A 27954-nucleotide genomic window follows, 5' to 3' on the forward strand; every position below is an offset into this window, starting at 1 on the left:
GGTACCCAGAACCGTGCCAGTAAGTGCCAAAGGCCCAACGAGTTCCCCGGACTTTTGAGACACTCCCGAAAAAAGGAGGTCTCCAAACTCCCGCAAACAAGCGCCCCTTGCGCGCGCTTGTCCAGTCCGTCCCACGCCTTTCCCGATCGAGCCGGCCACCGCCCCGTGCCTGACTTGCCTGGACCGGCGGGTCCCGCTCCAGGCGCCAAGGCCTCGAGGGGCGGGAGGCTAGCTGAAGGCGGCAATAGGGCATAGGGCATAGGGCCAGGGTCGGGATATCAGGTGATGGGGCGGGCTGGGCAATTGCTGGGCTCTGACTGGCCGGTGAGTCAGCCCGGCCGGTGACTGGCTGAGGGCCGGCCGATCGCGCCGTCATCAATGATCAATGAGCCAACCTTGCATTATTAACGCCATCGGTGTACGACCTGGGCTTAGTTGGCCAGCCCGCTGATAGGTACAGGGTCTGGGCGAGCCCCACCCACCGCCTCCCCCGCTGCTGCTTTGGCTGCTTGCTGCAGTTCGGGCGCGCCAATCCTTCAATCGAACGACGCAACCTCGCCCTCCGCGCTCCGTCATCACCCGATATTCGCTGACCATTTTCGTCAGTAGTCTGCCCATTTTTCCCTCTTTCCTTCCTGCCCCTGTCTAACTCCTTCGTGCTGCTGCTTCATCGCACTACCACACCACTCCGTTCTATTTTAGTTGCCTTTGACTCATCTCCCCCTAACTTCTCTTTGGGTTTAGGCTCCTGTCGCCATCGGGACCCTCCGATCTGTGCCCCCCTTAGTGCGCCTGCCTCCGACCTACTTCTCGATAAGATACAAACGGCCACTCCCGCCCACCTCCTCTTTCTTCCTTCATGTGCTTCTTTCACACTCCCCACGACCACAGCCACACCTAGACTGCGGCCGTCTATCCTTTCTATCTTCTTGAATCTCTCTCTTAAATCTGCTCTCTCTCAGAGGGCATGGCTCAGACTGTGAGAAACAACGGATTGGCAGGGTTGAAGCTAGAGACGTCCTTTCAGCATACGCCTAGGCCCCGGTGGCGGGGTGAGGACGGAGGCAGAGGAGCGACGGACGAGGGAGATGGTTTCGAGGGCGATCGTACAAACATCTTTCACGATTATCACGCACCCCGTTGCGGTACTGATGAAGACAACAGTGCTTTGAGTGGTCTACACTCAGCGACACCTCCCATCTCGGTACCACGACATGATGACTATCACAAGCAAGATGTCAGCTTCCCTCACAAGCCCGAGGATCTACAAGCGTCCTCCCCGCTGGACAGTTTCCTGCAAGACCGCCGTCCATCCATCGGCTTCGACTCCACCGCTGCCCTCGATTCAGGTCGCCGCCGACCGCTAGAGGACTCGGGAAAGGGTGACTCTAGAAGCCGGACCCAACGGTTCCAGGCGCGGGGCTCGAGCCTGAGGAATTCTCTACCTCAAGATGACGATGCTGACGACAACGGAAGCCAGGTGGGACGCAGCCTTAGGCGGCAGCAAGGCAACCGGGCCATCCCTACTGGAATACCTCGCGGCGGGTTTCCCGAAGAAAACGGCACCACTGACCTCGACCGTCCGACCTCTCTCACGTCGGTCTCAACCGCGTCTCCCGTGATGGAGGAGCTGCGAACTCCTCCAGAGGGATCCCGTGGGATCTTGCCCTCCCCTATCGTCATGGCATCTCCTGTGCAGACATTTGCCTCGCTCGACGATCGGAGCTCCTGGTCAGGTAGCGTTATGACACCTTTCGGGAGCAAAAGAGGTCCTCGAATCTCCACACGTCAACGGTCTCGCAGGTCTACCGCCTCCAGCAGCAAGTCTCCGGCGAGCATGTTCCTGTCCATGTGGAGTGCTGGCGCCGAAGAGCCTGCGCCGCAGCCCGATGACGAGGGTCAAATGGTCGGGACTGAGTATGTCCTTGGGAAGCAGATCGGCTTTGGTGGGTTTAGTACTGTGAAGGAGGCCTACAAGGTCGAGGAGAGCGGCAAGACGAAGCGGCTTGCTGTCAAGATCGTCAAGAAGCAGATCTCAGGACGGAGCGAGAAGGAGAACGACGAAGTTCAAGCGGAATTTGACCATGAGGTCCGAGTATGGCGATACCTTAGCCACCCCAACGTATTGACGCTAGATGCGGTCTACGAAACCGATTACGCTACCTTCTGTTTCACGAAGCTGGCCATAGGAGGTACACTTTTTGACCTCGTGCGCCAAAACCGCCGTGGACTGGATATGAAGCTAGCCAAGAAATATACGTACGAGCTCGCTTGTGCTGTGAGATATCTGCACGAAGATGCACGCGTAGTGCATAGAGATATCAAGCTGGAGAATTGTTTGCTAGATCCAACCGAATCATCTGGTGGACCGGAGTCATCCACCCTCGTTCTTTGTGACTTTGGGATGGCAGAGTGGATGAACACCGACAACGATGATGCTTCGTCTGATCCTTATGACAACGTGGCGGATCGTCCTCCGCCCAAGAACATCGGCCCAGCTGGTTCCAGCACCAGTGTCGCGGGAAGCTTGGAGTACGCTTCCCCTGAGCTGCTCCAGTCTGATAACGGGCTCATCAGTCCCTGTGTCGATATGTGGGCCTTCGGTGTCATCGTTTTCACCGTCCTCGTCGGGTCCCGGCCGTTCCAGGATCCGTTCGCGCCGCGGATTATATCGAATATTACCAGTGGAAACTGGAACAAAGACGCAGTGCTCGGCGAAGAAACGGATCCCCAGCTTCGCCAGGACAGAGAAGACGCGCTGGAGTTAATCAGCGGTTGTTTGCAAATGAATGTCGGTAGACGGTGGACAATCCGCGATGTGATCTGCTCTCGCTGGCTGCGGGAGTTCTCCGAGGGCGGAGAGGATAGTCCCACCGAGGCCAGCTGGAGGCTATAAAGGCTTCCTTCGACTGCACGATAACAGCTCTTCAACTCTACAGGTTGATGAGCCTCCCTTATAGCGGGAAGTGCTATACGTTACTTACGATTGACCGATGATCATGACTGGCGCTTTTTATGAACTGGACAAGCGCTGGTGTTTCGGGATTGTTGATCATCTATGATACCCTCTTTCTGTTACCAGCGTTCGGATATATTATCGGGTTCTTTATTTGAGCGGATTTCGGTATACCTTTTTTTCCTTTTTCTTTTGTTTCGGACATTTCGGATCGGGACACGTCCCTGGGCAAGAGGGTCTGGGTCTGGGCTTTGGTACCTCGACATGGCGTTCTACTGGTGAGGGTTTCAAAATTTGGCTTCTCCGTTCACATGTATAACGTACCAAAAACCGGATGGTCTTCTTATCTTGCTGAGGTTTTCTGACTTGTACGTTCCGTTTGTTGATGAGCGTTTGCTTTCAACGTGTGGGCGGGCTTTTCTTTGTTAATATCGATTGATCAAAATGGAGGGAGCTTTTTTTGCAGTCTCCTAAGTTTCCAACGTATCAATCAATACACCTACAAATCGTAACCACCAGCCACTTCAACCCAACCAGCAACACACGTAGGAATACCTTGAAAAAATCAAATGCTTTGGAAACATACCCACGAGCATAACATACAAGCAGCATATTTATACATATAAAAAACGAGCCCACAAAATAACCAGATAAAATAAAATGATATCCACATCTCTCCAATCCTCACATCATCACCATCCTAGATGATGAAAAAAAAAACAAAACCAACTCACACACCCGCCGCCTACCAGAGTCTATTCGCAGGCAGAGTCTTCTCCTTGCGCCCACCAGCAGCAGACTTCCTCTCAGCAGGAGAACGGAAGAACAAACTAGGACCCTCCATAGGCTTCAACAAATGGCTCAAGTAACCCCGATGGGCAGGGTCACGATAATACTCAATATCGCGTCTCTTCGTGGGATCCGGCAACCGATACTGGAAGCCCATCTCACTCATGACCCTAGCCTCGGTAATCTCGCCCTCCAGGCCCTCCGCCTTGGCCAGCTCGACGCTGCCGGCCTCCTTGGCCCACGCGGTCGACACGAACGGATGCGTCTCGCGGCGCAAGATCCGCGCAATCGACGACTTGGTGTAGAAGCGGGTGGTGACGGAGCCGCCGGCGGCTTCGATGGCGGCGATGGCCGGCGCGGACGCCCGCGACACGATAATGTGGATGGGCTGCTTGAGCACGCTGGCCACGGGCACCTCGTGGTCGTCCTTTTCGATCCCCCGGCCCAGCAGCTTCACGCCTTCTTTGGTTTGGTGGATGCATTTCGATTGCGCGAGTTCGCGCACCGTGATCGGCCGGCTGGGGTCAATTCGGCCTTGGTCGATCCACGCTTGGATTCGGTCCAGGTTGACGGGCGCGAGGTCGATCGAGTGGCTGTATTGTTTATAATCATCAGTATGTGCTCAATTCCAATTCTCCTTTCCTTTTTATTCTCCCTTGTTCGTTTATGCCAAGAAGAGTAGGTAAATGTGATTAGAAAGAAAGAAATAAAGGAAGGAAGAAACAGAAAAAGCAAAAAAAAAAAAACATACACATTGTTAAACCCCGTCTCACCATGGACGATGATCTCGGGCGTCTGACCACCATTGAACCGAGCAGGGACCTTTCCGTGCTGGCCCTGACCCTTGTGACCTCTTCCGGAGGTCTTACCCTTTCCAGAGGCGGGACCGCGACCTCTGCGGATGCGCTTGTTGTAGGCACCGGGGGTGTCGGACAGCGAGGCTAAGATGTGGGCATTGCGGCTTTGTTGCTGCAGGGGCAGGAGGAAGGACAGCGGGGCGAGGGTGGTGGTGGCTGTCGTGCGCTGCCACTGGAAGGGCAGCAATTGGAGCCGGGGAGGCATGGCTGCGTGGTGTGGTGGAGGTTGGAGGTGGAGGTGAGTGTGGTGTCCTGCTGTCTGTCCTCCTGCTGCTTGCTGGGTTGATGATATCCGCGGGCGGACAAAAGATCTTTCGGAGGTTGGGGGGCCTGAGGCGGACGGACCGGAGCAATTTCGGCCCGGGCGGACTTAAGCTACGAGGTAGTAGTACTATAGTTAGCAGTTTTAATAGTATATTTTAAGTGGTATATGTCCTATTTAATATGAACTGTTCTCCTTGAATCCTGTATAACACTGTCAATCAACCGTGTATACAAAAGAAAAGCCACTCGGCCAACTCCCAAGAATCCTGACTTACATACAACTCATGCTAAGATTTTTGGCGTCCAGACTAGTCCAAACACCCATAATGGCACATAAATACTCTCTACAATAAAGCCTTTCATGGCGTTGCAATTTGCATCAGCAGCAGCAGCAGCTGTACTTACCGAATCGTTTGATCCAGCTTGCCTGTCTGACCACATATATCCCATATGGAGGGAGTCTGTTAGAGCCTGACTATAGCCCTCGCATGTTTCACTGACTCAAGAGCTCACCAACGACCCTCATCTCTATCCCCTTATGGTTCTGGAAATGGAAATAAATCATCCGTTGCCACCATTCTAGAATATACAAATCAATTACCAAATAGATCCAGTTCTATTTCCCTCCCTCATGAGATGACGAATCCTTCAGCCAATTTAGCCGACCAATAACAGTCCCCCAACCTACGCCAACAACTACGAAATACATACCTAGATAGTACATGGGGGGGGAAGCAAGAAACTTCGATCGAAATTCGGGTCCTGTGAGGATATCAGACAACGCCATGTTTCTTCTTTGCTTCTTTTCTTTCTACGCGTACCCTTCTGTTCTTTCGTCTTTTTGCTTTTGCGTTTGCTTTTGCCCTGGGGCCTGAAGAATGAGGGGGTTGCTTTTTGCTGTAGGCGCGTGCGTTCGGTTGGGGAGGAGAGAGGGAGATAGAAGAGGTGATGTGGTTTATGTATAGCTACCGATGCTAATACAGAAGAGTCAGTCGATCTTGCCTCACACACACACACACACACAGTCTCTCTCTCTCTCTCTCTCGCATGATCTGATCTGATCTGATCTGACCTGGCCCGATCTAATTTAATTCCACATGTCCGGTGATTCGACTTCCAAGAGACGATTTAGCCAGGCGAGAACGAGTGCAGTAAGATAAGCACATTCTTCATGAACTATCTTACCTACCTATGCAGTACCTAGGTGCTTTGCTTGATTGAACACTGGCTAGCTGGCTAGTTATTTATCTAGCTACGTACGTACCAGTAATCCAAAACTTTACAACTAGGTAGACAGACAGATAGATGAGATCAGCTACATGGTAACTAGCGGTGCGATAGTAACTACTACCTAGTAAGTAGTAAGTAGTACTTGATCTAGATCGAACAACCGACCACCCATCATCTCAGTAAGCAAAGCACTCACTAGATACCTACCTACCTTATATATATATATATATATATGTTTGACAATATGACAATTCTACCCCGTACAGCTACAGAAACCAAGAGCTCCACAGGAATGCGAATAGTTTCAGCCGTGGATAGCGAAGCAAATAGTAAGCAAAAGCAAGTTCTTTTATATTCGTAGCAGAGAAAAGAGAAAGAACCGGGGGGGGGGGGTACCTGTTAGCATCCCAGCCCAGCCTATCTCCAGATAGACAGACGGAAGTCCAGACCCTTAGTAGAACTTAGTACTTACGTGCACCTACCTCATGATTTAGTAGCACACGATAACGTTGGGAGGCGGTGGTCATTCACATCTGCGAGATTTCCATGCTAGGGTTGGAAAAAATCAAGTCATGCCAAACAGCTAAAATATGTACCTATGTAGTTGAACTGGTTAGTCCACAAGTAGTGAGCAGCAAGCAGCAAGTAAGCAGGTTGTGGCCAGCCTTGTCCGGGGGGATGGGTGGATGGAGAATCCAGATCATGCTGGCCTGGGACCGGTATATAGTTCCAGCTAAGGACAGGGATGGGGAACAACTAACACACCAGCACCAAAACTCAAACTAACAGTCGGTACATACATACATACATACATACATACATACACACACCAGGGGTAGGTAAGTACCTACTAGAAAAACTTGGTAGGTAAGGTACTTCAGGGCTAGGTAGGTGGATAGTAGATAGTCGGGTGCTTTGCGGGAGTGAGTATCTGTGTGGAAGGATCCGTCCGTGCTGTTTGTTGCTACTTCATATCTACCTTACTACTATCTATACCTAGGTAGATAGGGCAGTAAGTACGGAGTACTAGTGATCAAGTACAGTAGAAGAAGAGGAATGGTTGCTTACTTATTTACATAACTACATACATACCCATTTACTAATATTTATTACGGAGTATTAATGTCAGCCTTGGAGGAACTCAGGATGCAGGGCACATAAGGTAGAAATATACATAAGTACATAGGTAAACTGGACTCGGTCCTAGACTCAGGACCTGGTTGGTACCTGGTAGGCATGTGTATGATGGATGATGAGGCCGGACGATGAGACGGGATTCGTCAGGGACTGGCTGCATAGTCATACTTACCCACACCCAGAGACAAACGAGTACCGGGATCATGAGTAACTAGTTACTAGGTAGTATTTACCTAATATTACTATCTCGATCCAGCTCAAACCTCAAACCTGGCAGGTGTGGAGGGTACCGTCGCATACGGTATAGATAGATACTTACCTGTGCCGGTACGACGTGCAACGGCCATTGGCGCTCAAAGTCTACGACGTGGATTAGGTACCTACCTAGGCGGGCGGGGAAGGGTTTCATGCTGTGCCTTGTGTGCTAAGAGGAAGTACTAGGTACGAGGTGAGAAGGTACCTACCTACCTTACCCATAGTGGGTTAAGTGGATGGGGCTCGCTCGGTACATGGCCAGATGAGCATGCCGTCGCGTCGTCGGATCTCAACCTACCGTATGTACGGAGTACTATATACGCAAGAACTCGGTTGGGAAAAGGAAAAACCAAGGGCGAAGAGCGAAAACCTTGAAAAAGGGGAAAAAAAGGGAAAAAAAAAAGAGAGAGAGAGAGAGAGAGAGAGAGAGAAGGCTGGACGGGCGTTTGTGCCGGAGTTGAGTTCAGGCTCATGCAGTTGCACATGCAGTGTGTGGGTATGGATGTAGGTAATGGATGGTTGTTGGCTTCGTGATCGTGATGATCTCTCGGACTCGCTCCAGTCTAGCTAGCAGGCTGGCTAGATACATGTCAAGCGAGAGGGAGAGGGAGTGGTCATTGCTGAGCTTATTCGCGCTGGTTACGGTCGCATGGCAGTGGATGATGGCCCAGCCGGTGCTTTTTCCAACGCAACAACCCCGATGGATGACTTTTTCGTCTTCCACTTCAGCCTGCAGACTTATCGGCCTCATCATCATTACGAAACCCCGGACTTGGAAGGGAAGGAAGAAGGATCGCTTCCAACCGCTTGTCAACCAGGCCACCGGATGCATTCCCCTGGTTCCCCTCTACTATGGAAGTACGGAGTAAAGCTGTAGTCGAAACTGGAACACCTCCCCCCAAGGTATATTGCTGTCGTTCGTGGGTGGTTCAACAGGAGCAAGGATCGATGGCCTCGTCTCATGGGGGATTTGGATCGACTGCTGCCTGCCTGGCTGTCTGTTTAACAATCCTTTCCAAGGGAGGACGAAGGGACACTGAGTCTCAACTACTACGAAGTACATACACAGCACGTAGCAATCGGTCGGCGGCAGTAAGCGTGGATACACACGCGCCTGGCTGGGAGGCAAAGCTTAAGCTGCAGTATCATATCGCGCCCTTTGTGCGATGATGTATCGTGCTTATCCTTCATAAGGTGGTTGTTTGTTTACCTCCGACGACACGGCTTCTCGCGAAAGTATCGAAGCCGCAAGGATCAGAGAATGCAAGGAGCCTGGAAAGGCAGCAAGGTGGGAAGGACAGGCAAGCTGCTCATCTCCCACGGTCGAGAAAATTCCCCGCGAGAGTAGGTAGGACCTGTCCTTGCGTACGCCCCCTTTTTTTTATTCATTCATTCTGACACAGTCCGGTGATGCGATCATTTGTTGAAGGCGGAAGAGAATGGATGGATTGGGGGGAGCTGGGGATGACAACCCACGGGGCAGCTAGGGCAGCACCTTCAGACGGGTTGCGTGATAAGAAAGTCTCCGACGAGCATCGTTACCCGTCTAGTTAGTCTAAGTGATAGGCCAGGCCCAGTTCATGCAATAAGTAAGTATGTAAGTCGAGTCGAGTCGAGTCATGGCTGGAGGCGGACTTGATGAGTCCCGCCGGAGAGCTAACGGCATCCATCCTCATCAGTCACAACGAGGAGCTGCTGTGGATGGATACTGGATAGACGGCAACCGTCTTATGCAAACCAATTTCCAGCAGGGTACGCGCGGAACGAGAGCGATAATAATATTATTATCGAGGACGACGGTGTGTCGATCTGCGTATAATTCCAAGAAGGACAGACCGTCGTTTCCGAGGCCCCAGACAGCGCACCGTGAGATGTTAGTCTCAATCACGACCACACCAGTAACAGTAGTAATGACTTGGCCAGGGGATGATTATTCAAAAGTTAAGACACTGAGGCCAGGGATATCCACCACCACACGGATCACGGACGACGGACGACGGACATCGGATGGCTATGCATCTTGCTGTGGCATCTTGTGGAATCCCGTTAAATTAGGCTGCACTCTGTGTAATGAGCATGGCCACTCAGGACGGGGCCCTGGTTCCTCGTCATTAATAACCAGATTCCAACTCGATCAGGAAGGCCGATTATTTCCAAGGCGGTTCAGGATTGAAGGATGGATTCTGTTGCGGCCCCTGCACGAACGAAAGCAAATAACCTGTCGGTAGACGGAACCAGAACCGAGGGTACCACCACCACTGGCCACTGACCACAGGGGTGGAAGAGAGGGGAAGGGGGGGAGGGACCACCAGAATGGTTAGCGATGGTACCTATGTTGTCGGGAAAATAAAGAAGGCTAAATTATCATGGCAATGATATTAATAGGGTGACGGGGGGGGAGGGGGGAGAGGGGCAGTGGAATGAATGATTTAGATCGGCGGAGATTGTTGACGCGGTTAAGTCGAGATTGAAGGCCGACGACGTCCTTGGTGGGTGACAAAGCCATCGTTCGTTGTCGGCAGCGGCAAGTATCTCGATGGATGTGGATGTGGTGACTGGGTGAGATGGCTTCGGACCTTACTGTATGGACCTTACGGGTACTCCGTAAGTACAAAGTAGCAGTAGTGTACGGGGTGGCAGTCAGTTACTTGGCAGTCCGTCGTGTGCCTTGAGGGAATAATTACTACTAGGCCCAGTCCAGTCCAGTCCATCGCCTCAGGACTGGTCTGTACTTGCACTTTGCAGAAATGAATGAATCCATCATGACAGTAATAATGGCGGTGACCGTTCCAGCCTCGGCCAAGTCTGCCGCAACCAGGGCTGAGGTACACAAGTACACAGTCGTACTGCACATCGTAGTGTGCACCCAAGTACTCTGTACTTCGTACTTCGTCCGCAGTAGTACTGTAGCGGCGAAGAGAGACACCACCATCTCCATCCGCCGCTGGGTCTTTTGGTTTTTCTTTTCTTGGGACCAGCTAGCAGGGAGTCTCCAACGCGGAGGACGCGACTACGGCTCATACCTACGTAGCCCTCTACGGAGGACTAATGGGGGGGATATTGTAGGTATCTAGGTTTTGAGAAGGCTTCGTTTCCCAGCAATCTCATTCTCGCCTCGCGCCGACAATCCCGAGGGAGGCGGCAGATGATGGCGAGGATGGGAGGTACAGTAGAGGGCAGTGTGGATGTCATTGGCCGCAGGTTTTGGGTAAGATGGATGAAGTTCGGCCCAATGACACGATCAGGAGCAGTTCCGGCATGGTTGATCTGCCCAGACGAAGAGTCATCATTATTTTATTGATTGAATTGAACCCAAAGTCGTCGCCCCGGGGCAAAAACCGACCGGAGAGCCCCGGCAAAAAAAACCCAAATGGATGAACAGATGGATCGATGGATGCAAACGAAAAGGCAGCAAGAAAAAACAATTAGTGTTTTGAAAAAAAAAAAAAAAACGAAAAAAGCTTAAGCTTGTCAGTCGTCAGTCATCATCATGATTGTTGGGGTTGGAGAGTCAGAGTGATGAATGAGCACATTGCATTTTGCAGGAGGACTGAGGGCCTAGCAGCAGAGCTCCGCTTCTCTCTCTCTCCATATCTGTTCCAGTTCCAGGCAATCAGCAGGAACTTGAGTGGGGAGACAGACAGACACACAGACAGACACACCCTCACCCTTTCCAGCCTAGAATCCGTGCTGCCCCCCCTCAAGCAGCGCCACGAACCTATTGAAGGGCTGGAGGGAGCTGTGCCCGGAATTATTCATTCTGGGATGGTGGTATTTCCGACCCTCGATCGTCGCGTAAACTGCCCATTGTTCGCCTACTGCTGCTAGCAGCCTAGCAGGCTAGCACATCGCCTGTGCTGCTGGCTGCTGCGCCCGAGTGCTCGGGTAACAAACGACCCAAGGATTTGACCAGCCCCGGTTTTTCGAAGCTGGACGGGACCTCGAACTCGAAGGCTCGAAGGTTTGAGAATAAAAATGGAGTCGCCCTCATGATGCCGATGGATCATGGGTGCCGGGTGGTCGGGGTTGGTGGGCTGGTTTAGTAGGCCTTGGCTAGTGTAGGACCGTTTGGGACGGACTGACTAGATACCTACTGAGTACGGAGTACTGACTATCTATCTATCTATCTATCTGGAATCTGGATGCCACTATGGAGTACCGTCGAATTCGATACTCACACTCACCAGAAACCGATGATGGACGGTATCTACTCTGTAGATAGATAGTGGTTGGTTAGCATCAATCAATCGTGGCTATTTCTGAGCTGGGAAATTAGTGGCACGCACGCTCCACTTGGACTGATCACTTTTGCCCTCGGAAGTTCTGGAACATCGGAAAACCCACCCTGTCTATTTGTTACACCGTATCGCTCTTGAGTCGTGACAACCTGAACCCGAACCCGAACCTAGAAGAAAGCAAGCAGGCTGCAAAAATTAAGGCAGACAAGAGCACACTAACTACGGGAGTAGTAGTTAGTGCTACCAAAGTATACTCCCAGGACCCAGGGAGGTATATCCGCAACCCTGATTCGTTTGATATGCTCCTCTTCTTCCCCCCCCCCCCAATTCAAGTGTCCGCGTTCATATCCAGACATCCAGCTCTCGACTGACTGTACTCCGTAATTCACCAATAGAGTGAGAAGGGGAGGGTGAGTGGGTATGGTTCCCTCCATCTGCAAAACGCATCTTTCGAGGTTCGAGGTTCGAGGTTACCAGTAGTATGGGGCTATCTAGTCTACGGAGTAGTACTCCGTACGGTGATTTCTTTCTGTCTGTCTGTCTGTCGGTCTTTCTTTCTTACCTTCGGAAGAAGGTTGAAGAAGGACCCTAGAAACCAGGCCCAGATTTAGAAACAAATGAGCCGAGTCCGACAAGGTAGGTACGTAGGTCGTCCTCCGTACGACAGAACGGAAAAGAAAAAAAAATAAGTTTCAAAAGAAACAGGGGTTCGACGACCAACTTCTCTTTCTTTCTTTCTCTGCCGAAGATCCATACGAGAGGAACCCAGCCAAGCCGTGCCTGCCTATTGTAGATAGTTCGAAGATAGAGTCGCGACGCGCCAGAGCAGACGTTATCAGTCTCTATCGGCACTAATTCACTTTTCCCTTTTTTTGTTTTCACTTACTACTGACAAAGTACCACACTCTGCGGTTTGTTGGGCGGTCTTTGAAGTTTTGGAAATAATCATCTGATCCAATTCCATTCCATAGCATTGACAACTTCTGACTCCGAGTTGTGTTGGTAGTATAGCAGGTAGTGAGTGCATCATGAAAAATTTACTTGTTGCTGATGTTGCTGTTGCTGTTGGTGATGGTGATGGTGATGATGATGATGATGGGATGATGTTATGTTATTTGGACAAGTCACCGGTATCAGTTATGTACATACTACTTAACGGGGCAACCAAAAGAACTCGCCTCCCCGATCGGTACAAATGTACATACTACATACAGTACGGAGCACCCTACTACTACCGGTGGGTAGCGGCTGTCAAAAGTCTCATTATTATTATTGAAACCGGGTTGATATGATTCGGTGGTGAAGAAGCCACAAGTATGGACGAGCTCCGCAGCAGCCATGCCAATCAATCCCATAATCACGAAACGGATTTTGCCCGGCCAAGCGCGAGCCATCCATCCATGCATCATCACCATCATCATATTCATAATAATAATAATAATGGGCTTTTCAATCAGTGCTACTCCGTAGCTACCAGTAGTAGTAGTAGTAGTAGTACCAACGCCTAGATCCTTCTTATTTTTTTTTATTTTTTTATTTTTATTTCTATTTTTCTTTTCTTCTTCTTTACATACTATCTTTTTCATCTTTTGAGGTACGGTAGGCAGGTAGGTAGGTAGGTAGGTATGTCAATCAAACCCCGGCTGCAGGGTTCAGTTCATTCATTCATACCTCGGCCATGATACTTGAGTGTGGGACTGGGTTATCTAGGTGCTGCTTCTCTATGGGATTGTTGAAAGGGAAGAAGAATGCGAGATGGATACTAGTACTATCTAGTTAGTCCGTACCTACCTACTCCGTAGTAGATAGTTGAGGGAACCAGGATATTAAAATTCCAATCCAATCCCTATCTTAGCCATCTCCCGTATCGTCAGGGATGTTTGTGTGGCCTTCAGAAAAGCACGGATGTTCAAGCAAGCCCCCCCCCCCCCCCCCCCCCCTTCAGCCCTTCCTCGCTCCCTATTTGTCACGTTGCTGGGAGGACTGTTTGGAACTTTGGCAAAAGTGCTTTCCGTGGGTACGGAATCTAGATACTCTACATAGTACATGGATGGATGGATACCGGTAGTACTGACTCCCGTAGTTGGAGTAGTGTTCGTTCTTTCTCAACCTCCTGCCTGAACGTTCACTCTCGGACTCTCCTCTTCCAAGGGGCGGGGGGTTGATCGTTAGCCGCTCTTGGATGGCCGGATGGATAAGAGAGGGCCCGTTGCAATGTTGACCTTGACCTTGACCTTGACCTTGACCTGGGTGCGGGTGCATCAATCACCTCGGATCTGCTCCAGTGGTATTGCACCGTCATAACGCCATGCCTGAACTATCAGATGTGGGATTTGGATTCCCCCCTGAACTCAGTCGGACGTACGTGCATGGGGATGGGGGGGGGGGAACTGGGAAGGGCACTACCACCGCAGTCTAGGGTCAGGGAGGGAAGTCCTCCGACGGATGCACATTGTCAACGAACTAAGAGAGACAAGGGTACATCAACATTGAAAACGATCGTGACGCTAACGATGGGGATGGAGACTTGGGTGGCCATCCCCATCCCAGACCTTTCAGTTTCGGCCTCGAGGTAAAGAAAAGGAAAGCCTCCGTACTTTGATGGTCATCGCGCCCAGGGCTAAACGGCTAAGGTAGAGTTCGAGCGCCATCCGTCGACAATTAGACCCCGAAGTCAGGCTCAGCTCGCCCCCCTCCCCCCCCCCGAACGCAGAAACGAGACGCGTCCGGAAATGGTCCACGACTAGACAGATTAATTCTCAGCCGCCAACCGACTATCGATCATCGGTCGGTACGAAGTATATGAAATCATATTCATAATCTATGCCAATAATCCCCCCAAGCGCGTGCCGGGCAGGATTGATTCGAAGCAATGGCGCGTTTCCGCGACCCATGGCCGACAGGAGTAGGACGGCGCGCGAGTGGCCCTGGTCCTCGCTCGTCCCGGGGCTTCACCAATGATCGTAATAGTAACATGACCAACCTTTCTGATTGACCCAACCATGACACAGCACTCGCACTGTACAAAGTATAGATTGCTCCCGCCCATCCATATCTCTTCCCCCCTCCCCGTACGGGGTACTATTTGCGGAACATATCGATTGATTGACACAGCCTTCAATGACTGACTGACTGACTGACTGACTGAGTGAGAGGTACGCGTGCCCATCCACAGGGTACCATGGCGTGCGACCGGCCAAGTGTTACAAGGTACTTTGAGTGGTGTCCCCTCCTTCTCCTTCCTTCTTTGGACCGAGGGATAGGATGGACGGAGCACAGTTGTCAGGAGCAGGCTTTTTGTCCGTTGGAGACCAAAACGGACATAGCGCCCTCGCCAATGCTAGGGACCCTGGAGTGGTGAGGTGGTCATGAATGTACGGGCGTCGGGAGGAAGAGGAGGAGGAGGAGGAGGAGGAGGGCATGTCTTGGATCCAGCGGCCCCCTCCCTCCCCTCCCCATTGTTAGTTTCAGGACTACCGCGGCGGCGGATGGGCTGCGCGAGGTTGAATACTAGATAGATAGATACTGAAGATGCTGAATAGTACCTACTGAACAAGGGCGATATCAAACCATGGAAACAGGGTTCCTCCTTTCGGCAAAGTCGACGGCCATCATAAAGGAGACAGGACGTACACGAGCAGCTGACAGGATGCACAGGGAAACCCAAATCGACAGCGACCTGCGCCTTCATGGGTCCTCTCCCGGTCTCTTGATTTCCTTTTCTCGCCTGCCGTGATTCGAATGCCTCAAAACCGAGTCACATTTGGTCGGTGGGCGCAAGTCGACCGACTGACCGGTGGCGGAAACAATGGATGGGCCAGCCGGATTGAATTTCATCGCCTCGATAGACTAGACGGCGGCTGCTGGGCCTCGTAGAAGAACACAGAAACGGCGAGGTCCCATTATTTCGTTGGGTTGGACCATCGATACACGGAATCAATCTTACGAGACGGCCAGGCGGAGTATGACGGCAGAGAAGGAAGCGAGGAACCTGGAAAGGCGCAGGCGAGCGAGAGTTAGTTTGGTTGGTGGTGTGGTTTCGCGGATTGGACGGGGCGGTTGGCCTTGTGGATAACCAGACCACCTTAGCCACCCATAAGTCATTAACACCAGCAGCATCAGCATCATCAGCATCATCAGCATCGGCATCATCGGCATCATCATCTATCACCCGGGGCGCGCGGTGGATAACCCAGGTATGGAGTATGGAGTATTGAACGGAGTATGAATGGAGTAAGTCTGTGTAGGTATACTCCGTAGTAGGTAGCACTGAGTGTAGCAGGTGGCCGGTCAGCCCCGCGGCCATCCATTATTCATTCTATTCGGGCTGTACAGAGTACGGAGTATGGACTACTATGGAGGCGGGCAAGCGGGCAGGCAGGCAGGCAGGCAAGGCAGTCACAGGCAGTCACAGTCACAGTCACAGTCACAGTCACAGTCACAGTCACAGTCATAGTCACAGGGGGCGCGTACCGTCTATCTCCTCTCTACTTCTTTACTCAGCCCAGACGGTACCTTCTGTGTATGTACAGTAGTTGAGCATCCGTACTCCGTAGTTAGCCAAGTGGTCCAGTCCCTCCCTCCACCCAGTCTCAGTCTCAGTCTCAGCTGCCTGTCCTTCGAGTGGAAGGCAAAGCCCTTCCGCTATTGGACGGTGTTTCCAGATCGATGGAGCCGGCCATTTGCCTGCCGCGGGCTGATTGGCTCTGGGGCTCATTACGCCTCTCTCTGGGTCGTGGTGTGCATCCATCCCATCCCATCCGCATCTCATCCCATCATCCATCCATCCAATTCTCGTACTCACACATGCCTTACATGCCGTCGACATGATGGATACGCAACATCCTGTCTTGGCCCCCTCATTCTTACACAGCGGGTGGATAACGGCCAGGCGAGGATGCCGACCGGCCTATGCTAAAGTTTCCCAAAATTGCTTAGATACCACTCCGGACTCACGGATGGGCGCGCCCAGGACGGAGAAACACTATATCTATCTGTAATACCGATACTTTGCAGCAGCTGTTACCTGTCGAAGACTGCGAGCCTAATCCACTTGGAGTTAAGTTGCAAGCAGGCTGTCCAACCGCCCAGTTTGCTCCCATACCTGCCAGGCCCTCCCAGCCTATCCGGACTGGTTCCATCCCTGATTCGGTGTAGGGAGGAGGCGCCCGGTACCGTGAAAGGAAGGTACGACGCAGTACCGCGTATCGAATGGACTTTTGGTACAGCGCAGAACTCGAGCCACCCAAAAGCTGAGTCGGCGAGTCGGTTCCTGTCTTGTCTCGTACGTACGTACCCTTGTCATCATCACCACCACCACCACGGATAGACCGACTGACTTCCTTTTGCCTGGCTCCTTCAGCTAGTTAGCCCTTCCTCCGTACCTTACTTAATCAGGGAGAGTGGCAGTGGCAGTGGCCTCGAGGGCAACCGACTTCCCACCACGTACTAGATTGGTTTTAGCCACCATGGACATGGGCGTGATGGGCGTGATGGGCGTGATGGGCATGACCTCTTACAGGCTTACAGCTGCCGTACGCAGCGATCCATAATTCCATGCCTTCCCCCCCCGCCCTCTCTTCCTCTCTCCTTCTTGGCCCGTCCCCAGTTGCTGCTGCTGCGCGCACTCTAATGGGTGCGGCACTAACGCCCTTTTCGGTATGATTCCGTAAGAGTTGTTTGATTCTTACGCAGCAGCAGCCGGAGGCGCCGTACTATCTCGTACCGAAAGGTTTCATTCCTTTGCCTTCGACCTGAGTTGAACTAGAACTGGCGATCAACCACATTCAGAGTGCACAAACCTCCCTTCGTCCACTCTCTCCCGTGCCTCCCGGGGCTGCTGAGCAATGCCCACCCCATCTCCCTTGGTGTCAAACCTTTACCTTTTTCCTCCCTGTTATTATTATTACTGTTATCCTTATTATTAGCTTTAGTGTCTGAGTTGTTATTATTGTCATTTTCACCATAGGTGTAGTATCCATCCTACCATCTATCTACTCTAGTTTCCATTTTACATGCTACACCCCGTTCCCGGCTTGTCAGCACCAAGGACGGAAACTGCAAAGGATGGACACAAGAGGGAAGGACGGATGGTACGGTACGTACGGTACGGAGTAAATCGTCTGAAATAAAAATGTGTAAAAAAAAAAAAAAGGGAATTAAATCTGGGCGGCACACCACGACGGTTGCAATGCGACGCTAAACCCGACTTATTATTGGATCTGATATGGGTCCTACGGAGTTAGCAGGCACGTATTATTCCAAGACCGCGCGCGAGGTCCTGTCCGAACTTCCACCCCTCTTCCTTTTCCTCCCTCCCCTCTCTCCAAAAAAGCCCCCCCCTACCCTGGACCAGTAAAGTGACTGACCTACAGGCGCTAGAACCTAACGCTGGATCTGGTCTAGGGCTGCTGACCTTGTTACCCTTCCACTACTCCGTAGTAGCATGCATCCACTTGTTCCCCCCCCTCCCACTCCCCGTGGCTCTGACATCAACCGGTATTTCATTCTCTTCAAGACAAAGCAGAGACAATCAAACCTGGGCAGCCAAACCGGAACCGACCAAAACGAGGCCAGAAAGGAGGATCAACCCTCTGGACCTGCGTCCGGGTCAAACTCTGTCTATCCTGTATGGACACAGCACTTTCTCCGGACGAGGACTAACCTACCCTGGCTCCTCCAGCGGAGTTGTTATGAAGATGATTAGTTATTTACTGGATGGAGGACGATGTCTTGACCTCATCCTCCATTATTAGTTCCCTTCTTTTACTTTTTCCAATTTCCTGAATTTATTTTTACTCCATTTTATTATTCTGCCTTATTCAGTTGTATCCGTTCTCCTATATGGGTTGAGGTCCATTGAGGTTCTTTTTTTTTTTTTTTTTTTTTTTTTTTTTTTTCTCTTTTCCCTTCCCTTTTCCCTTCCTGCCCTTACTCTAAATTAACTCCTTTGACTTTCCTTTACTGATCATCTCCATTGCCTTTTTTGGAAATTATTTGGGAAAATAATCCTTTTTTATAACTGGTTGTACTTGCAACCTAAGTTATTGCAATCTATACCCAGACTTCACCTTCCATTCTTCTGTCACTACTACTTTCTATAACTACTACACCTACCTGCCTCGCTACCTCTTCTAGCATTAATATACTACTATGTGATAATTGCCTTCTTGTGGTCCTGGCTTCCATTACTCCCACCCCCTTAAGTGCCTTCATTCTTTCTGGGAAGGCAACATTCACCGGCTCCGCTGCTGTTGCTGTCCTACAACGTTCCCCCCCCCCCGCAGCCAATTTGATATTACCTGCCTGGCAGTCAACCCACCCTCTGGCGATTCAACTATTCGATCTCGAGTGTTCAGGCCATTGTCTCGATCTCCGCTACAAGCCTCCGCATACCACACCCGAATTGAGTCCCGAGGAACCGGCTGGTGGTGAATCAACACGCACGACCCGACAATCGAGTAACCCCATCACCAACAATTCCAATGCGTGTTCTGTGACCAAAGTGTTACTTCAAAGAGCCCGGTCTTCCCCTCTATTCACCCCGAAATTCAACAATCCATAAAACTGTCTCTCATGTCTCTCCCACTCCTTTCGACGCAACCGTATCTCCCCGCCCTCCACCCGATCACACCGACCATCGCTTCATACTCGAGGTTACAAGACTCGACAAGCGCAAGGAAGCGGAATTTTGAGGCCATCTCAGGGCTTCCCGATCACACCTGGACAGCTCCCTTCAGGGACGGTCTACCAACACCCCCGAGTGATATGAATGGTGTTACTGCTTGCAGTGCCCTCCCGGCTTCTTCCTATGCGGGGAAGCTGGATGGGATCACGCTTCCACCCTACGCCAAAGTCTCCGATTACGCGCGCATGAACTCGAATGCGCCAACTGCGAGGATGCCGGCCTCTGAGCCCAAATACCAACCGCCGGTCAAGGATGCTCGATCCTCGGAGCGTGAGTCTCAGAAGAAGGGCGGCCCCGGTGCCGCTTCGTCGTATCTTCAGATCCCTTCGTCTATCAGCAATAGCAAAGGGAGCTTGGCTGAATTTGCGGCTCAGGTGAGTTGCTTTTACTACCGTTCTTCGAGACCTCGGTCACTGATCTGGAAATAGATGACATGTCTGTTCTGGTTTGAGAGCACCGCCAAACTGAAGGCCATTGAGGATCAGTTGAATTCCGCTACTTCTCTTGTTCCCGAGGCAATGCCCACCGTTGCTTTCCAGAAATGGGTGACGAACATTCTCTCGACTACGCAAGTCAGTCAAAATGTCATCTTGCTGGCCCTTTTGTTCGTCTACCGGCTGAAGAAGTTCAACCCTGGTGTTCGGGGAAAGAAGGGCAGTGAGTACAGGCTCATGACGATTGCACTCATGCTGGGCAACAAGTTCCTCGACGACAACACTTACACCAACAAGACCTGGGCAGAGGTTTCCGGAATCACCGTCCAGGAAATACATATCATGGAAGTCGAATTTCTCAGCAATGTTCGGTACAACCTGTTTGTCTCCGAGGAGGAATGGGCTCAATGGCACTCCAAGCTCGGGCTTTTCATCAACTTCTTCAACACCGCGCCTCGGACCCCCGAAAAGACCGAGAAGCAGCCCACACCCCCAGTGCTCCGTGTGTCACCCAATCTGGGACTTTCTCCCCGGGCACCATTGTCGTCTCCTGGAGCCAAATTGCCATCTCCCGGCTCTGAACCCTCTCGTGCGCACAACTGGTGTCTGCCACTGAATGGTCTGCCATACACCGCCGCTCCTCAGCTTCCCTGTGACATACCGCCTGTCAACCCTCGGAAGCGGAGTCGCGACGAGCCCGTCGAGGAGCATCCATCCAAGAGGACAGCCATGCACAACCCCATGCCGACCCCCATGTCGTCACTTCCACCATCGTCGGCCCTGACCAGTATACCGGCCCTGCCTCCGGTTCTGGCACCTACGTCTACGCCTTCCCACCTTCCGACCATCCCGGAACGTCTTCCACGCCCCAACTTCCCCTCCCACAGCCTGGCTCCGGTCATGCCGTCATCTCTGTCCCAGGTACCCTCTGCTGGTCGTGTGATGCCTCCAGTCTACAAACCCCCCACCAACTGGGTTCCCCAGATGCCACCTGCAACGACCGTTCCTTCCACCGGTGTCCCACCCATGGCCACCGGAATGTACAACACGCCCATCTCACTGCCCGACCCCAGCAGACACCACAGCAGCCCGTTTGCGGTGACATCGGCCACCATCTCACCAGCAGTCTCTGCGTACTCTGGCCACACTCCTCAAAACCACCTCTCTCCCTCCTTCTTCCTGGCGAACCGGAACTCACCTTACCGTCCGGTTCGCAGTGTCAACACATTGTTGATACCACCCCCGTCCGCCTCCCAGCAGCAGCGCAGCATTCCGTTTGACCACATGCACTACCAGCCGCTTGGGAAGACTGCGTCGGAGCGCAAGACGGGCCTATTGCCTTACCTTCATCACGAAGCCTGGCCACAGGGCCACTTCCAACCTTCGATATTCCATTCCACTCCGAATTACTAGACGATACATCGCATCGAACGTGCATTTTCACGACGACTAGATTTTACGACGATACACACGAGAAGACCTTCGCATTCTCTCCCTTTTTTTCTCCCTCCTTCTAGTCACTCATGCTGGCCCCTTTGTATTTTGTACAAAATCTTTTTCCTTACATCTTTTACATCCTGTTATGACCTAGCATTCCCATGGCGTTTTACCCATTCATAGATGTCTTTTTTGTGTACCAGGAGGGACTTGTTTGTTTCTTTGCATACCGGGTTATGGGAGGATACTATTCTTTGTTATGTTGATCCGAATGCATGGACAGGGCGTCGTTGTTGTACGTTTAAAAAACACTTACGTCTACTTGCATGTGCATGATAGGGCGTTGACGAAGTGTCGGACAAATTTACTGGGCTGGATCTTGACCCGGCTTGTGAAAAGAACTAAATATGTTATCTGAGAGTATTATCTTTGGTTTTGGATTGTGTAGTTTTTTATTGTAGTTCCGTTGCTGAGATTCATCGCTGTTACTACTTGTGGTGTTTTGAAGCCACCGCCTGAGGCTGGGGCTGGTTAGTCGGGACAAATCGGGCGGTGAGGGGAGGGTATGGGGCTGGGGAGTGTGGCTAATGTGCTTACTGTGGCTGTGCTTCGTGGACCTTTCTGAGCGGCCACCAACCAATAGGGACTCGGGAGTATCGCGATTCAGATCGCGGGTGTCAGTGCGGCCCACCTTCTGTCCCAGACTCACCCACGCTCCAGTCCTATCTAGTGTCCGGGCTGACGCTGACAGCGCTCTATCTGCTTGCATCCTGATGGCTCAGTATTCCTGCCACGGGTGCTTGTCATTCTGGAAAAAAAGGCAGAAACAGCAAGTGTTGCTGACGATACTCTTACTAACGATACTCTTGTCATCACTCATCTCCAAAATATTCTATTACAAGGAAAGCTGTCTCCAGTGAATTGACTCTGAATTCAGGGTACACACAAGGGATTCCTTCCTGACTGCCATCTACACAACCCCAAGATAAAGCTCCCTCTGCATGTAGAACGAATCCAGCATCTCTATTCGCCTTTCACTAACGGATTCTCCAGGTCAGTCTCCGAATCCTTATCTGTCTCCTCCATGCTAAACTTAGTATCTAGCTCCTTTCGAAGCGGGACCTCTTTCTCGACAATAACGAGGAGAAAAGCCAGAGCCGAAAACGCCATAGAGACATACCAGACCATCCTGATCGAATCGACATAGACTGACACCACCTGCGCACGCGTGACTGGATCCGTGATCGTATCCATAAAGGCTTTTGTGGCACGCTCATACCCCTTCCCGTTTGCGAATTCTTCCGCAATGACCGGGTCGGTAATCCGACCCAGGAGCGCGTCGAAGCGATTGTTGAAAGCGGTGGTTGGGATCGTGGCGCCCCAGATCAAGCCGAAGCTTCGGATGAAGGCCCAGGTTGAAGTGGAGAGCGCGGTGTCCTCTTCGGTGAGAGATGCTTGGACGGCTGGGAGGAGGACGGGGAGTGCGAGACCTGAGCCCGCTGCGCTGGCGAGCTGGTACCCGACCCATTGGGCGGTTGTGGCGTGGCCTTCCAGCAAGGTCAGAAGGCCGAATCCGATCACCATCAGGGCGAACCCGACGTGCTGAATGGGCCGGTAGCGGCCGAGCTTGGATAGCAAGCCGCCGGCGACTATGGCGGCGGGTATCATGAAGAGGATTGTTGGGAGGAGTTCCACACCTGACCGGCTGGGTGTGGCTGCAAGTACGGCTTGGAAGTAGACTGGGAGGAAGTACATGACTGAGATTGCGGAGAGGCTGTGGAGGAACGTCAGACCAAATGCTGCTCCGGACGTTCGGTTGGAGAATAGGTGGAGGGGCATGGTCGGGTTGACGCAGTATCTGGACGCCTCGTAGGTCAGGAACAGGCCGAACCCCGCAAAGCCCATGATAAGTGGGAGGATGACGCGGAATGATGACCATGCATATGCGCTCCCTGCCCAGGATAGAGCGATGAGGACGGAGATCATTGAGAGAACGAAGACGATGTTTCCGAGCCAGTCGATCCGCCTCAACCGCATTTTGTAGTTGAGTGTGTTCTCTGATTTGACCCTAAGGAACACAAACAGAGTAACTAACGCTGCTCCCCCGACAGGGACGTTCAGGTAAAACACCCAGCGCCACGTGGTGTATTGGACAATCAGTCCGCCGAAGAGAGGACCCAGAGTCGTGCCGATGGCTATAAGACCGAACAGCATGCCCATGTATCGTCCTCGTTCTCTGAGCGGGAGCAGATCGCATACGATGATTTCGATGAGGACGGTGATGCCACCGGAACCAATCCCTTGGACGAGTCGTCCGGCAATCATCATATTGATGCTGCTCGAGCCGCCACAGAGACCACTCCCTAAGGTGAACATCGCTGTACTGATGATCATCGGCCATCGGCGACCATAGATATCTGCGACTTGTCCGAATAATGGCTGAAATGCCGTCCTGTGGTTCTGCTGTTAGAAAAGGAAGGAAAAGAAGTATCGGGTAGTGGGAGAGTGGAAATTCCACATACTGAGTCAGATAGAATCCGTTGACAACCCATATATAGAGATCACCACCACCCAGATCCGCTGTGATGGTTGGCAACGCGGTCGATGTGATTGTTGCTTCCAACGAGGTCGTCAACCCCGACAACGCGAGTGCCACGATAATAGCATAGAACCTGAAGGACTTCTTCGATGCCACGGGCGGAAGCCCCTGCCCATCTTCTCTCTCGTCATGCTCAGTTTTACTGGCAACTGTTGCGGCGACACTTGAGGTCATGATTTCATGAAGGTAAGTACTTCCGAATCGTTTGGAGGATGGTAAATTCAAACGGGTTTAATATGAAAAGACCGAATCGTATATCCTTCAGAGGACTAGCATCCAAAAACAAACAAACCACCCGTAACCTCAAACAGCCTCACTTTGATGGTTAAAAGAAATCTCGATTTATACACAGAACTATCATACAAGCAGACTGATTTGTCTACCAACCCCCCCCCCTATAGCTCCATCCCCAACCGATCGCCCACAGGAAGGGGCAAGATCCGGGCAGAAATCGAACGGTTCGCGACAGACCCGGACGATCTGCCCTGTCGGGGGGGGGGAAGCTTACAGCTTAACGCAACGGACCGTGGCAGATCCGGCGGAGATGGGAGCGGATGGGGACAGTTCCGACCGTCCGAGAAGGAACGCCACGAGATGTCAGTCAAAGACAGCCCCCGGGAAAATTGCAAACCAGAGATCCGGAAGGACTAAATAGGATAAGGCTGGATTGGTTGGTGTGGTTGGTGTGGTTGGTTCATTGCCTTAATTGGGGTTGATTATTGCTGTGGCTTGAACTGGATGGCTTTGATAGTATGATGATCATGATGATATAATCAGATGGTAGTTAGTTATAGGGATGAGGGTGTCTAGTAATTATAAATCACCATCAGGAGATCTATGCAGTATGGACGGAGTATTCGGTTTCCTGTTGTGTGTGTGTGTGTGTGTGTGTGTGTGTGATATGGCTAAATTGAGACATGCTACGCGGTTTTTCTTCGATCCGGAATCATTGGCTTTAGAGACAAGGAATCTGTCTATCTATGCTATATATACTCCATGCCGCAACGGAATATATAGTTGTGGTTCTGTCGCTGGGGAAGCTGCTACTAGGCTTGTTTCCCCCCTTTATATGCAGGTTATTCACCTTGATTAAGTAACATGCTTCTTGGTATATTGTCTATGGTCTTCTTGGTATTCTTGGTATTCTTGGGTTCGTCGACTTTTGTGCTATGCTCCTGGTGATTCGAGTGAGTTCGAGATTGAACAGGGGTAGATTAGAAGATGTAGATTCCGATGTCGGATGGATGTCTACCGTTTGGAGGCAAAGACCTAGTGAATTAAGGGTCGGGGGTTGGTCTGGGCGAGGAAGACTGTATGCGAGAGCTTTTTCAAGATCGGGATGGTATGTTGGAGCTTTGTTTATTGAGGTTCTATTCTTGGTATTTATTTATGCCAGTTAACCAGTCAATTGCCGAGGAAAGAAAGGTCTGAGACCAAAGACGGATATGCCCTTTCCACGATGTAATAGGGAACAACTGCGGGATGTAAGTGTATTTCTCTGTCCCCTTATCTATATACCACAGATACAGAAACAGTTAAGTGTCTCTTGTCGAGGCTACAACTTAATAACCATTTGGTGCCCTTATTATATGTTCACTCGGAACATACAGGTAGAATGTAGAGCTCAATGGCATTGTCTACAAATATTCTAATGGCCATAGTAACTCCCGATCAGTCGGACAGTGCATGGTTGCGAAGTAGCCTCGCCGACAGGCAACTGCGTCAGCATGTTCTTGAGCAATGTAACCCACTGCGTACGTTGCGGTTATGCTCCCCGATGAACCCAACGACTATGTACTTGGAATCTGACGCCTGCGATGTTCAGGAGAGCGTTATAAATGGGCAGTTGGAGTTTCTTTGTACTCGGAGAGTAATGGGTAGTAGTCTATAATTAGAAGCCGTTCTTAAAGCGTCTCGTCATTGTTTTGGGTTGTCTCTTTCCTGGTACTCCGCATATCAGATCGGAAGTTAAGAAGCGTGTAACCTCCATAAGCTCGCGGAGTTGGCATGCTGGGAAGTGAAACGGTTGCAACGGATGCAATGCTCACCAAGAAATATCTACTCAAGGAGACCGCAACGAAATTTAGTACAATATCAGTGGGAGAAGTCCATACCAAGTAAGCAGAGTCCTTGCTTTGTATCCCTTTCCTCGCATCTTTATAGCTATATGGACGCACGGATGACGAAGTGCATCTCAAACGCAGGAAGATGACTTCGCACGAGCTCTCATGCATGCCTGGCCAGAATCGCACGCCAGGTGTAACAATGGTTGCCTGAGTGGTTATGTCGTACAGCTACCACTGCAGGGGTCATTGGACCTCCGACTGACAAGTCAGATAGTCTCAATTGTACTACCCACTCGTACTCGCCGTACGGAGTACGGAATTCCTGCATCTTGGGGGAACGGCGAGTTGAGGTACGTGATATGTGTAATATGCATCCCTGCTGCCGCCGCTGCTTGGGCATACTTATACCATGTCTTGTTGTATGCTGTATGCTGTACCCTGTGTGCAATATCAGGGCTCCGTACGGAGTATATCCTGGCTGCTGGGTATCCGTGGAACGTTGCATCGTGTTCGTAACCTCATCGCCTTGTTCTAGAACGCCAGAGAACCGATATCTGGTATGGCTTCTATTGGCAGGCCCCTTGCATTCTCGAACGTTTTATCGGGCAAACGGGCAGGCTGGGATCTGGATGGGAAGGGAATCGTGCACCGGACGGCTGCTGTCAGTGGCTGATCTTGAAGACGCCTAGCGGTGGGTGGTTGTTTCTGTTGATTGTTGAAGAGAACGGTTGTCGTACACATCCGCATCGCTTCGAGCTGACCGCTGACAACGAAATGTTTGTGACCCATTGGAGTATCAGTTATGTGCCGGGCGACATATTCGGTGGCGTATAAGCTCGATATCACCGATCAACCCTGCTAGCAGACAGATCGAAGTATCGTGCAAGTGGGCAGTGGTTCCTCTGGAAGATGCAAGTAGCTGACTGCCCATAGACTTCGAGGGCCTTGTTCGGGCGATTCAAACGACCGGGAGGCATCAGAAACAGTCACCTGGCAGGTCAGTTCACTGATAATCCACAAAGGACCTCGACTTCCGGGGCATGGCCTGCCCGAGACCGGCAACAGTGCAACAAAAAGCTGGTGAAACGGCCTGGTTGCGTCACGGCTCGAGCATGATCGACCACAACCACGGGAATACACGGACTGGTAGGCTGATAGTAAAGGAGGAAAACGGGCCATGGGGGCAGAGTGGAGCTCTTCACCCCCGGATTCTCATCGTGTGTCTGCTGTTTGGCGCAGAGTGCAGTGGGAGAGTGGATGTCCAAGACTGGGGAGATTCTCTAGCCGTTCTAGATGCGGGCGAAGCCGGGGAGCATCCCGGGAAGGACCGCGACGGACCCAGCTGGCCGGCCAGGGATGAGTCAGCAGGGCGAGGCCGTGGTCGTCGGGAGACCGGATTGGGAAGGCACGGAGGGAGGGAGAATCGGGCAGGAGCGTGCAGTGCAGGGCAGGCGATTATTGACGGCGTCGGCCAGACGGAAGCAACTTCAGCAACAATCCTCCTGATAGTCCGCTCCAACAACTCCGAGACGATCCCGATTATTTGCCAATCTATCTACTATCTATCAATCTATGCCAGGCACAACCAAAGTGGGCACATCTTCAAGACAGCAGCAGCATCGTCAGCTTCTGGTCTAGGGAGTAGGGTATGTAACACTTTTCCCCTCACAGCAAATACCGGCGCTGCCGACTTTTCTCCCCACCACGCGAAATTTCCCCCTCACGGCCTCACGGACCTCTCCAATTCCCGCCCATCCCCTCCCTCCGTCTCCAACTGAGCCCGAGTCCGGAGGATGATGTCTTTGACAATTGACGCAAACCTGGAAAACTCTTTAGCTTGTGATCATCTGGAACTGGACCCACCCCCCCTCGAGCCAGTCGCGTCTTGAGCCCGTCGCCAGAAGAAGGAAATTATCCGCCCTTCGATTCCCCAGCGACACACCGATTCGCCAAAAACAGCTAACTGACACTTGCGCATCAGTCATCGCAGGGTTTAATTTTTTTT

General features: G+C 51.6%; 6 protein-coding genes across 6 annotated transcripts; 4 read left to right on the forward strand and 2 right to left on the reverse strand.

Annotated features, from left to right (window-relative positions):
- Positions 1-661: 661 nt before the first annotated feature.
- Positions 662-2896, forward strand: BO70DRAFT_339018 (serine/threonine-protein kinase; the record flags this gene model as incomplete). The annotated part of the gene is made up of 1 exon (XM_025541230.1): positions 662-2896. Exon 1 carries the CDS (start codon positions 968-970, stop codon positions 2894-2896), a length of 1929 nt encoding a protein of 642 aa, XP_025397925.1. The 5' UTR covers positions 662-967.
- Positions 2897-3514: 618 nt separating this feature from the next.
- On the reverse strand, positions 3515-4890 carry BO70DRAFT_388197 (mitochondrial 54S ribosomal protein uL15m). The gene is made up of 2 exons (XM_025545968.1): positions 4497-4890; positions 3515-4338 (listed from the first exon to the last, which is right to left on the reverse strand). The coding sequence occupies exons 1-2, from the start codon at positions 4805-4807 to the stop codon at positions 3702-3704; spliced, it is 948 nt and encodes a 315-aa protein (XP_025397926.1). The 5' UTR covers positions 4808-4890; the 3' UTR covers positions 3515-3701.
- Positions 4891-8671: 3781 nt separating this feature from the next.
- On the forward strand, positions 8672-9825 carry BO70DRAFT_64204 (uncharacterized protein). The gene is made up of 2 exons (XM_025548612.1): positions 8672-8832; positions 8918-9825. Exon 2 carries the CDS (start codon positions 9108-9110, stop codon positions 9714-9716), a length of 609 nt encoding a protein of 202 aa, XP_025397927.1. The 5' UTR covers positions 8672-8832; positions 8918-9107; the 3' UTR covers positions 9717-9825.
- Positions 9826-18997: 9172 nt separating this feature from the next.
- BO70DRAFT_363292 (putative mucin) lies at positions 18998-21705 on the forward strand. The gene is made up of 2 exons (XM_025543525.1): positions 18998-19787; positions 19842-21705. Exons 1-2 carry the CDS (start codon positions 19302-19304, stop codon positions 21258-21260), a joined length of 1905 nt encoding a protein of 634 aa, XP_025397928.1. The 5' UTR covers positions 18998-19301; the 3' UTR covers positions 21261-21705.
- Positions 21706-22307: 602 nt separating this feature from the next.
- Positions 22308-24057, reverse strand: BO70DRAFT_430303 (MDR family MFS transporter; the record flags this gene model as incomplete). The annotated part of the gene is made up of 2 exons (XM_025548147.1): positions 22308-23736; positions 23807-24057. The coding sequence occupies 2 exons, from the start codon at positions 24055-24057 to the stop codon at positions 22308-22310; spliced, it is 1680 nt and encodes a 559-aa protein (XP_025397929.1).
- Positions 24058-26863: 2806 nt separating this feature from the next.
- On the forward strand, positions 26864-27912 carry BO70DRAFT_64409 (uncharacterized protein). Its single transcript, XM_025548614.1, has one exon. The coding sequence runs from the start codon at positions 26990-26992 to the stop codon at positions 27725-27727; it is 738 nt and encodes a 245-aa protein (XP_025397930.1). The 5' UTR covers positions 26864-26989; the 3' UTR covers positions 27728-27912.
- Positions 27913-27954: the final 42 nt, after the last annotated feature.

This window comes from Aspergillus heteromorphus (assembly GCF_003184545.1).
Source record: "Aspergillus heteromorphus CBS 117.55 chromosome Unknown BO70scaffold_18, whole genome shotgun sequence".
Lineage (NCBI taxonomy): Eukaryota > Fungi > Ascomycota > Eurotiomycetes > Eurotiales > Aspergillaceae > Aspergillus > Aspergillus heteromorphus.

What these genes read in the sequence shown, in the direction of transcription:
- BO70DRAFT_388197 (XM_025545968.1), bottom strand. Translation starts at nt 4,807, where the DNA reads ATGCCTCCCCGGCTCCAATTGCTGCCCTTCCAGTGGCAGCGCACGACA. An exon ending in GAGACGGGGTTTAACAATGT is followed by an intron (nt 4,339 to 4,496) that starts GTATGTTTTTTT and finishes TAAACAATACAG; the next exon opens with CCACTCGATCGACCTCGCGC.
- BO70DRAFT_64204 (XM_025548612.1), top strand. Translation starts at nt 9,108, where the DNA reads ATGGCTGGAGGCGGACTTGATGAGTCCCGCCGGAGAGCTAACGGCATC.
- BO70DRAFT_64409 (XM_025548614.1), top strand. Translation starts at nt 26,990, where the DNA reads ATGGCCTGCCCGAGACCGGCAACAGTGCAACAAAAAGCTGGTGAAACG.
- BO70DRAFT_363292 (XM_025543525.1), top strand. Translation starts at nt 19,302, where the DNA reads ATGTCTCTCCCACTCCTTTCGACGCAACCGTATCTCCCCGCCCTCCAC. An exon ending in TGGCTGAATTTGCGGCTCAG is followed by an intron (nt 19,788 to 19,841) that starts GTGAGTTGCTTT and finishes ATCTGGAAATAG; the next exon opens with ATGACATGTCTGTTCTGGTT.